At 48.1% G+C, this 11,545-nt stretch overlaps 1 protein-coding gene across 2 annotated transcripts in view; it reads right to left on the bottom strand.

Moving 5' to 3' along the window:
* The window catches only part of ADAMTS3 (ADAM metallopeptidase with thrombospondin type 1 motif 3), a 65,376-nt gene extending 54,182 nt beyond the window's left edge, over positions 1 to 11,194 (bottom strand). The window contains exons 1-2 of one of the 2 annotated variants that reach the window (XM_027903889.1): positions 11,156 to 11,194; positions 9,528 to 9,788 (exon numbers count right to left, since the gene is read on the bottom strand). In XM_027903889.1, the coding sequence (XP_027759690.1) occupies positions 9,528 to 9,537 (10 nt within the window). In that variant the 5' untranslated portion in view covers positions 9,538 to 9,788; positions 11,156 to 11,194. Of the gene's footprint in view, positions 1 to 3,258; positions 3,287 to 4,052; positions 4,157 to 9,527; positions 9,789 to 11,155 lie in introns of those variants that run through there. The other variant, XM_027903888.1, reaches the window with a different exon arrangement.
* Positions 11,195 to 11,545: the final 351 nt, after the last annotated feature.

Genomic DNA, 11,545 nt, shown 5'->3' with positions numbered 1-11,545 from the left:
TGAGCTAGAAGAGGAAATGCCTTTTGTTCAAAGGCAATTAAAATTAAATGGGACATGACTGAATCCCGAAGACATCTGAACTCCTCCGCTGACTTACATTACCCTTTTTCCACAGACTGCACGCTCCGAGGAAATGCTATTCCAGCTGTAGGTGTTCCCTTTCCTAAGCTAAAATTTCAGAGTCGATCTGCTCTGCTAATTCAAAGCTGACAGTGCTGATCAGAGCAAGAGGCAAAGCACTTAACTGCAAATTTTCTCCATTTTTTTAAAATCTGGCTTTAAACTGCTGCTCCAGTTGCACAATGTTTAGGTTGAAAGGAAGCACTTAAGAAGGAACATCACATTCTTTCATTGTGTGCCAAAACATAATTAGCTAGAGAATGCCTCTGAAGAGAGCTGTCCCAGCTTTTTTTTTTTTTCCCTCAAATACTCATTAAACTGCAGAATTAACACTGCTGGCTCTCCCAGGAGTTGTATTTGCAGTGTACAACAGCTGGAGTTCCCAAATCCTAAACTTTTTTCCTTTTTTATCACCTGCATTTGGAAAAATATTATCTTTTTAGGCGCAAGATTCTGTGAAAAACACCGATCAAAAATTCCTAATGTGGCCGTCCACGGGAGACTTCCAAATGCCTCAACATCCATCTGAGAAGACTTCAAAAACTCAGTCTCAGCAAGAGGACTGGATCTAAGGTGACACCTCGACAGCACTCCTGTGCCAGCACCTTCTGGCTGGAATTCACAAGCTGTGACACAACCAGATCGCTGGATGGCAGACATCCTGCTCTGCAGGAAAAGTACCGGGACAAAACAATTCCCTGCTGCTGTAGGGATGGAGGGGACAGTGTTTCCATAAGGACACTGTGCCACGTTCCGGGAGATGCCGCTTCTGTCCTGCAGATAAGCACGCTGGGATGACACAGAGCCGCTCTGCTCGCTCAGCAAAGTAAGGCTTCGTAAGACAACGTGGTCTGAGACCACCAGACAAGCCCAGCAGGGGTTTTGTCATCCCCATTTTCTGCCTTCATCCTTGGCTGATGGCTTCCGGAACCAAAGGAGCAGTTCTGGTGCCTCTCAACAACCTGCATCACTCAAGAACTACTGTTTGCTCTTTTTGGCTGCCTTTAGGTGGCAGAAATGCCCACAGAGAAAGACAAGACAGAAAAGGGCAATGGATTTCTTGAAAATTCCCCTCACAACTCAGCACCTGAGGAGGGATGAGACTGTGCTGTACCTGGACACTGCAAGCTGGATGAGGAAAAGCAATGGACTGCTAAGGAGAGAGGCTGATGTGGGACACGTGTCTGTCTCTGGTGCCCTCATTGCTTTACTTTGCTGTCACTGGCCCCAGGGATACAGACAGCTCAAGAAATGGTTCAGGTGGTGGTTTTGCAGCCTCTGCAGAGCTGCAGGTGCTTTCTGCAGGCAGCAGGGCCTGGCACCATTCTGTCACAGGTCAGATTCCAGATTTCTTCCAGGAGTGCCACTGAGCAGCGATGGAGCTGCTGTGTGGGAGGCTGAGGAGAAGTGAAGATGCAGCATAGCCTCGAGCATCAGCACCTTCAGGCTGACTGTGCCACCAGTGACACAGAATCGGTTGCTCCTTGACAGCCCCCAGGCACTGCAGCACATTGTGCATGAATGCAGGTAATTCAATGTGGTAACTCCCTGTGCCTGCACTGCAGTCTGTGCTGATATTTAACAAAAATAAACCCCCAGGTGCTTTAGTTTGCCCTAAGTGACTTCTCAGGCGAAAAGATCAGCTGCTGACAGCAGCCAGCCCCGGGCCAACTCAAAATACACACCAGCAATGCAAAGAGACACTCGGTAGGGGCTCAGAAGTAGGACAGCACATCTGAGACAATCCCAGTGCAGCTTTTACCTCCAAGTCATTAAAACTCTCAGCTGAGGAAGACACAGTTTGAAGCTGTGGCTGCCCCATCCCTGGAAGTGTCCAAGGCCAGGCTGGATGGGGCTTGGAGCAACCTGGTCAAGTGGAAGGTGTCTCTGCCTGTGGCAGGAATTCAGAACATCTAGATGATCTTTAAGGTCCCTCCCAATCAAAATCATTCTGCAATTCTACAGTTCTCTACTGTTTAAATCAGAATTTACAGGATCAAATACAGCCCTAAACATTCCTGAGTACAGCAATGCTAAGGCTGTGCAAGAGAGGAAGACAATAAAGGACAGAAAGTTGTCTTCCAGATTCAGGGATTTTGCCTGATGTACTGGGTAATTTAAAAGATGCATTCCTATATAGCTTTCTGAAATTCAAATACAACCCGTTTCTCATGGAAAGGACTAGAAATAAAACACAGGATCAGCATACCACTGGAAAAACCCTCTGTCTGCCAGTTAGCTTTAAATGTAGCTCACCATTTCCATTCCAATTATTCAGTGATCGCAGTGGAAGCCAACCTAAGCCCAGGAGGATGCAGTGCCAGAACTGAAATTGAGACAAGACTTCCAAAATTTACAGAAATGCTTGAAATTCTTTTCTGAACAAAACCTGAACCAAAACCTCAGGGTTGGAGGTCTAATGGCAACTGGAAGCAGAACTGCCCGGGTCCATTGCCACCGCTGAAGAGCTCCAGAGCACACTCAAGTGCAGGGACACACACTCACCAGCATGGTGAAAGGCTCATTTCACACCGGGCAAGGGAAGGAGCACATAGGATGGCATTCCCTGGCACTGACACCCTGGGAGAGGGAATGCCAGCTTCAACATCCTCCCACCACCTCTTCCAACCCACAGAGCACCCAATTACCCATTAGTCTGAATGAACACACACGCCTCAAGGTACACAGTGGGTGCATCCTCCTAATTAAAGGAAGCTCCCTGTCTTTGGGAGGAGTCCAAGAGGCTGAAGTTTGAGTATGAAGCACCTCACGGGCACAAACAGGCACCTTTCCCTTCAGCACCTGCATGTACCACTGACACCAAACACGATGCATGGCACATTCTTACCCTGGTATATCAGTCTACAAGGCAGCAGTGAACAGCTACAGATTTTATAACTCCTGGAGGTTTAGGTTTCAGAAGGGAAGCACAGACACGTAGGATGCCAAACCGCAGCACGAGAGGGCATGCAAATTCAATCCGTGCCACGTCACCCTGCAACTACAAATGCTCCTGGGTGGCAATGGTGGGGAATGCTCGCCTGCATACAGATCATTTCTCCAGATAATAACTAGTTTGTTGAGCTTGGTTCTTTTATTTCTGCTTTGATAGCAGCAACAATAGCTAAAAAGACTTACCTATTTGGATCTGCTGTTCTTTAGCAGCCTGCAGAAGAGAAAAGAAACACATGCACCAAGTTGTTAGTGCAATTACTATGCAATGGGGGATGGCAGAAGGCTGAAAAATCACTTGGTCTGTGCTGCACTACTTTATGCATTTCTGCTTTTGGTTTCCAGGGATGGCAATTCTTCCTTAACTGAATAAACAGCTGTTCCCACCAATATACTAACAGAGTCCGTAGCAAGTTTAACATAAAGGGAGCTGCTAAGCAATCCTGATTCTGAATGGCCCCTTCTATATATTGTCACATTGTGCCAAAAAGTAAGTTTGGTGGCCACGGCAAGGCTTTGATGCCAGGAAAGCGATGAGCTCCAAGAAGCACGGGTGCCGGGGCAGAGAGCTGACAACTCTTCTTTGAATCTGTGCTAGAGAGTCAGAAAGCCAAGTGGACTTCCCGAGAGGCAGCAGGGACGGTGGCAGTGACATGATGCCACAGGGTGGTACTTACTCTTGGCAGGGGAACGGGACCCAGGGGGCCGGGATCTGGAGAGCAGGGGCTGCCGCTGCAGTGGCCAGCCCGTGCTGGGGATGCCGTGCCCGGCTCGGGGTTGCTGGGATGCGGTGCTGTACAGCGCGCGGGAGGGCGGACAGCCGCCGCTCCAGCCCAGCGCGGTGCCGACCGCACGCCCCGGGGCAGCCGGGGAACAAGGCAGGACGGGGGGGCGCATCCCGGGGAGGCGGGTAGAGGGACCCCGCGGGCGGGAGGGTTCTCTGGGGGAAGGGCGGGCGGGGCGGGGGTCCCCTCACTCACCTGCCGGCCGGGCGCAGCGCGGGCCCCCAGGAGCGCGGCTGCCACTACCCAGAGGGGCAGGAGCACCATCCCGAGCCGGCCGCCCGCGCCCCGGCCCCGGCCGCGCTCCGCCCGCTCCCTCCTCCTGCCGCTCCTTCCCTGCCCTCCGGCGGCGGCTCCCGGGGCCGGGGCCGGCGGGGCGGGCGGGCGGAGAGGCGGCGGGTCCCCCGCGCCGCCTGTTGCTGCGCGCCCGCCGCGACCCGCGGCGCTGATAAACCCGCGGCGGCTCCGCCTCCGGCCGGCCCGGCGCTCCACGTCAGGAACGGCCCGGCCCGCCGGGAACCGCCGGGGAACCGCCGGGAAAGCCGCCCGGCTCCGCGCACACACGCAGGCACGCTCACACACTGAGAAGTCCTCCCGCCGCATCCTTGGAACATGTGCCTGAAATCCACCGAGAAACAACTTTCCCTTTTCCATCCCTCCATTCATCCAGCCATTCCACCATCCAGCACTGCCTGCATAGGGATGCTGGCATCACACCCTGGCAGGGACTCCCAGAGCAGCTGCCCAGCCTGGGACCACATCTCCAAGCTCCCCTAACTCCAATCAACCCAAGGAAGTGCAGCAAAAGCTACTGAATCTTAATATCATTGAATGGTTTGGGTTGGAAAGAACCTTAAAGCCCATCAAGTTCCAACCCCCTGCCATGGGCAGGGACACCTTCCACTAGCCCAGTTTGCTCCAAGCCCTGTCCAACCTGGCTTTGGACACTCCAGGGATGGGGCAGCCACAGCTTCTCTGAGCAATCTGTGCCAGGACCTCCCCACCCTCATCATAAAAAACTTGTTCCTATTATCTAACCTGAATCGACACTCTTCAGTTTAAAACCATCACCCCATGTCCTGTCACAACAGTTCCCAAAGGTCCCGCTGGACTGGAGTCCGACACCAAAGTGACTTCTCTCCCCACCACACAACACAAAAGGCAACAGTGCCCAGCCTGGGCAGAACACAAAATCCACTCACACAGGACTTTCCACAGACAGAAACCTTCACAAACATGCTCTGCATATTCTTGGTCCCTTCTCTTTCCCTAGAAGATGTCACCCAGTTGAGGCTGTGTGTAACCAGTTAGTAACAGACACCACTGTGCCACCCCCAAGGGTGGAAACAAAACCTTTACAACCACTTCTTTAGGAGCCAGAGACTAAACAGTATTCAAAGCAAGGACCGAACTTTGTCAGGGTCAGAATCAACCAGTGTTCTGAATGTGTGGATCCCAATATAAAATGCAGTTTTTAAACCATTCTGTTGTACCTCCTGCAATACCACTCCTGTGAGACATCACGACCAACCCAAATCCGTGTCTGATGGCCTCACGTGACACAGTTTGCTGCTGCTCAAATGTTCTCAGAACACCAATGACAGCCTAACTATGAGTTTTAGGTTCACCCTGCCCACCAGAATCCTATATACGCAAAAAAGAAAATATTGATTCTATTAAATCCAAGTTGCCTCAAAAAAAAAAAAGGAGAGCTCCAGGCTCAATTTTCAGGAGACACCTTCAATATTCCAACCACAGCAGCCCTGCTGTTTCAGAGGACACAGGTCCTCAACTGCACCATGCTCTCTCACAAAGCCAAAAAAATAAAAGGAATTTTTCTGAGAGAGTGGGAATGCATGTGTTATTACACATGTAGGATCATTTCTGTACATACAACACAGAGCAGCCTGTCACACTCAGCACACCAGCACTGTAACCTCCGGCAGCTGCACGGAGCCACTCGTGGGACAGCCCAGAACGGGAAAGGCTGAGGGGCCTGTAAATTGCCAGCTCCAAATTCTCCACTGAAAGGTAATTCATGTCCTGTGCACTATGCCACATTTTATTTCCCCCATGGATTTGCTGCGCCCTGCTGAAGCCCTGAGCACGCTGCTGATGTGGGCAATGCCACACACCTGAGCCCTGCACACCTGTCTGGTGGCTGCAGTGCACCTGCACTGCCCCAGGTGCTCCCCACACGCGGATTGCTGATTATGGGACAACCCCTGGCATCAGAATCACTGCCTTGGCCTGGGAGACACCTTGCACCTCCTCTAGTCCTGCCACGGCCAGGGACACCTTGCACACACCCCCAGGGATCCAAACTCCTCACCTCCAGGAAAGCTGATTGTATGCTCTTAAAAACATCCCTGCGATACAGTGCTGTTACCTCCTCTCCTACCTTGCTGAACTTTCCCAAAGTGGCTTAAAAAGATTCTAAATGTCAAAGAAACCTAGATACACAACAGACAGGGCTGGGGGCCAGGGCAGATACTCTGTTCTGTGGTCTGTCAAAGGCTTGACAGAATCATAAGAGAGCAAAACTAAGGTGTTAAAATTAGATGCCTCATTATTTCTAGTAAGAAACAAGACCAATGCCGCACCTGTAACACGCGTAAATTGAGGTAGTATTTGGAAGTTCAATTAAAGTCATTTCTCCAACAACCCAGCTTGGCCCCACTATTATCAAAGAAATCTCAGCTTTTGTGTTGTATTTCAAGTCTGATATACATCAATATGCATATATGTATTTATATATGCATGTACATATATATACCCGTTAAAAATCTGTTAAGCATTTGCAATTCTAAAATCCCTCAGGCTTTCTGCATCTGTGCAGCTTTGGCTGAGGCGTGGGACTGACAGCCACAAATATTTTATGAACCTGAGGTTGGGCCCTGAAGCAAAGAGAGGCACTGAAATCTGAAGGCTTTGCACAGGGCCAAGGTTTGGAGCGGGAAGGCTGCAGCAGGACTTGGCAGGGAGAATACTCTGGGGAGTAAAACGTGGCAGTACCTGTCTGGAGCACTGTCTCCAGCAGGTCTCACATCCTCTCACACACAAAACAATTTCAAAGTAAGGTTTAATTGGAGCAAGAACTCAAACTGAGAAATTTGAAGAACCAAGAGAAGTTACTGATCAGGAGTTCTGGCAATGCTACTTAATACAGGCTTCAAATATTGCAAGAAAAGCCCCTTGTAAAATCAATTATCACATCTAGGAGTAATATGTATACTGTAACCTAACTATAACATCTAGGAATAATACCTGTAGTCCAGACCAATCCCAGTCTTCACCAATCCTGCACACGCACGAGCTTTAATGCTCAGTTTTGCAGTGACATTTCCTGATATTTAGGAATCGTAACAATTTACTGAGATTCTGATCTACCATGTGCATTTGATGTTCATTCTTACAAGCAGCCAATTTGGAAAGCATTGATTCTGTTCTTTCTACTGAAATTTGGCTTTGATGTAAAATCCTGCCTTCCTTAAATGACCTTGTGCCTCAGGTCCTCCCTCTCCATGGAGCCTGCCCGGATGGAAATAGAACCCAAGGGTGGGATCCCCCATGAGGCAGGGCTGGAGGCCCAGATCCTGCTCTGTGACACACCAGAACGTGTCTCCATGACCTGCTCAGGTTTCCAGCCTTAATAAAAAGTAGAATTGACAAGAACCACATTTTATGTCTCAAATATTGCCATGACAATGCAGAAACCCACCTCCTCTCCGGCTGCCCTGCGTGACAACTCCAGTCGTGCATCCCAAAGCTGCTAAAGCCTGTTTGGCTGAGAGACCACAGTTAAATTAAGTTTACCCTCATTTGCCACCCAGCGACGCGTCATTTTATTTCCAAATCCGCGCAAGAATCTTCTTTTGGCATTATCTGTGTAAGAAGGGGATCCCGGTACCAAGGTGCCGGACAAGAAGAACCAGACTGCCCATGAAACACAAGCAGTCTGTAAATGACAATGCCTCTAGCTTCTCCTTCATGGTGCATTAAAACGGACTATTAAACCAAACAGACATGGTTAATTGTTTTAAAGCCACTATTAATCTAGCAGATTGTTACATGAAGAAACATAGTGCACCTGTTATTTTTAACAAAGCGGCCTAAGATTTATGGTCAAGATTTAACCACAGGAAATGGGAGAGAAAAAATGTGAGACACGAAAATTGCAGTTGTAAAATACATTGTGAAAAAGAAAAAGGAAGGAAAAGAGGTAGGGCTTGTGAATTTTGTATAATAGGTACATGCCATAAAATTATTCCTCTTCTAAGGTGGTGAGTTTTGAAAAGATGTGTGCCAAATAAAATGCAAAAAACCCCATCCCAAATCCTCCAAAGAAATGATAACCCTGTTCCCTGTCTAGGTTAACGGCTGGACTTGATGATCTTGATGATCTTGGTCTTCTCCAACCTAAATGATTCTGGGATTCTATGTGCACCTCCCATTGGCTTCACCAGCTCCACACTATTCCTTTGCAATTTAACACGTGCTTTGGTTTTAGTCACATTCTTACAGAAATCTTTGGGGAGGGGGATAACTGGGGGGAGATAAAGGGAGTATTTTTTCAGTGGTTCCATTTCTGTCCCTGATTCACACAAAACAAGTTTCCCTGTGGAGGGAGGGAGGTTGCACAGTTCAACAATCCCTTACTTCTCAAACATAATGAAAATCAGCTCTCCTGATGTGACTCCCTAGTCAGAGAAATGAAAAATAAGAAGCAAAAATCAGTATCCTGTTGAAAGTCAGTTCCCTCAGCACCAACGGGAGTGGCTGTTTCAGCTCCAGCTTGGAGCTCCCTGCTCTGAAGAGTTATGATGTTACCTGGTTACCTCACAAAATACTTCAAATCTGTCACATCAGTAGTTTTTGTCCCATCAGTTTCCTTCGTTCTATCCCAGAAGGCCATTCCATGACAGAAGAATAAAGCCAGCAGCTGGAGGAGGGCTGCCAGCAGTCCCTATGGTAAATGGTAAATAACGACTGCCATTGGATCCCAAGAGATAACGCTGTTATCCTGGAAGCTGCCAGTGGCTCTGAGCGCACTCTGACCAGGACCAGGGGAAGCTGCAGACTGCATCCCACCTAACCATAACCCTACACATCAGCTTTGCATGATACCAGTGTCTACGAAGAACAGAGGCAAAGAGTTGATGCCACTATCTTTCCATTAAATGCATCTTGGCAGCACAGGATGCCAGGACAGAGACCCCTGGCCCCCCTAGCCCTCCTGAAGATCCCAGGCAGGAGCTGTGTGCACAGATCCTTGCAATCCACACGCTTGCTGGGAAAGCATACAGGCAGGCAGGAATGAATACTTTGACTTGAATTTGCTGGGACGCTTCCAAATCACTTCCATTTCCAGAAGGAATTAAAACAGGTGCTTTGTCTCCACAAAGCAGCTTAAGCTAAAATCCTGATACCACTTGCTGCTCTCCCATGGGGTCATGGTCATTAAATATTTAAGCCAAAACAACGGTAATCTGAGGTGAGAAAGCAGCGATGTTTAGCAGATAAACCCCTGCCTCTCCAGATTCCCCATCTTCGCTTGCTCTCCATGAGGCTCCAGCTGCTTTAAGAGCTCGACAGATCCACGAGGCACAGCCCCAAATACTGTTTAAAAACCAGAAGCTTAAAAGAAAATGAGAACTGAGCTTCTGACCTTACCTAGGGTCATCTCACCACGTCACAGCCGGGGTTATTTCCAGGGCAGCGTGTGAGAGCTTTCACTGCAGCTGCTTCAATAGGACCTTGCCCGGGGATTAATGGATGACTTCGGCTTCTCTTTCTTACCAGCCTTTACAATTCAGGAGAACACACAGAGGATTTCTTCTGCAGCAGCTGAGTAAAAAGACAAAAGTGAGCTAACCTCGTGACCTGCACAATAACCCCACGGAGGAGTCCATTCAGCAGAGCTGCTTGCTGTTCCTGGGAAAAGGAAGAGAAGAGGAAACAATACTTTGGATGCTGTTGAAGAGGGGAAACTACCACAGCGGCATTTTTGCTCAACTTCTAGGCATCTTTTCACAAAAGTAAAAGGAGCAGGAACTTCCAATCCCAGGCACCAAAGAGGAGGGAGGGAAAAGGAGACCTCGAGCAGAAGGGACCATGACACAGATGCACATGTTTGGCTTCAAGTATATAAATATATATATTATAAATCCCAGAGAAGTTAAAGCAGGCTGCTCTGTCAGCTCCAATTCAAGCGTGTGACAGTCTGTCACCACCTTGGCATTCTCCAGACATGTGCTATGGCACAGGGGCTGCAGCTCCAGAAACCCCCAGGACAGCAAGGGATGGCCAGATATTCTGATCTGCATTAAAAAAAGGATTATAACACTACACGGGGTATTTTTTCAGGATTTCATTTACATTCCAGACTCTTTGCAACAAATTGCTGGATGATATTTGAAAATTCACTCAGGTTAGTGGTGTAGTTACACACAGCTAAGGGTGTACAGGAAATATGTATAAACACGGACTCCTCATTGCTTCCTGCTTCTTTTCTGTTGGTTAGTCAAGCTCCTCAGCGTTCATGACATCAAACACAATAGACAAGCATATATGCATCCTATGTTTTTACAAGGAGAAATGGTTAAAATCAGTTTCAAAAGCAGAGCTTTTCTCCTACTGAAATTCCTCACTGCAGTATTTGTGACCTGTGTCCTATTTCCCCTCTCTTTTGGGAGTTTCAAAGTGCCCTTTTGCTTTTATATGACGATTGTATGGAGAAATGCTTACAAATATAATTATTTATCGCTTTATTTGGTTTGCACACCTTTACCCAGACTGGAATGCTCACTTTAAGTGGCCCCTGGTTCCAGGAGGTGCCCTACAGTGTTGTCTGTCCCAGCAACACACAACGCTTCATTTTGAAAACAATTAAAAATGGCAGAGCATCCGAAGACTAAGAAAACACTCAGTTTTCCTTATGTCCAATAGCATTTCTAAACGGATATCACACTATCAAGCTCAGCATAACTAAGGGATTTCAATCTCTCCTCTTTCCATCTTTATTTCCCAGATGAAACCGTGGTACATTTTGCAAAGGGTAACCAGTAATACCATTTTCCCCTCTCTTGAGCCTCAAGCTGTGTGCGAAGTCACACAAAACGTGTCCTTTGTTGGAGCTCTGATACCTCTATGGATTTAATGGATTCAGCTGAGTTCAGAAAATGAATTCAGAAGTTGTGCAGGAACATGAACAGCCATGAGCCCAAGGGCCCAAGCATTCTGCTGGCTTTAGTGCACTTAGAACAGTAATGAAGGAAGTATAATTAAAGCATATTCCTTACCTTGCGATTCCAACTTTAATTTGGAATCTTAGCTTTCCCAGGGTCTTTCTGCAGCTTCCCCTCAGCCTCCCAATCTGTGCAGCAGGTTCTGACTTCAGGACAAGTTACAGGAGGTCCAAAACACAACTGCAGCATTCACCTTCAAACGGGAAGTCCATCTTCTGAGGAAGTTCAAGCCAAATATAAAACATCAGTAACTGCCACCACCTGTTTGCTTCATTCCCTGCCAGCATCGCTCACCTGGCTGTCCCTTGTCAGAGCCTGAGCGAGAGTACCCGCAGTGCAAGTGCTGAGCAATGTCCTTCAGTGAAACAGCCAAAAAATTAGAATTTGTAAACTTGGATTCCTATTAGAAAAGAACCACATCTTAAAGAAAAATGTATTTTTTAA

The sequence above is a fragment of the Empidonax traillii genome, unplaced genomic scaffold, assembly GCF_003031625.1.
Source record: "Empidonax traillii isolate 1590-97213 ecotype Southwest subspecies unplaced genomic scaffold, ASM303162v1 scaffold998:size213616, whole genome shotgun sequence".
Classification (NCBI taxonomy): domain Eukaryota; kingdom Metazoa; phylum Chordata; class Aves; order Passeriformes; family Tyrannidae; genus Empidonax; species Empidonax traillii.
Note: the sequence above shows the minus strand (reverse complement) of the source record. Positions and strands in the feature narration are given on the sequence as shown.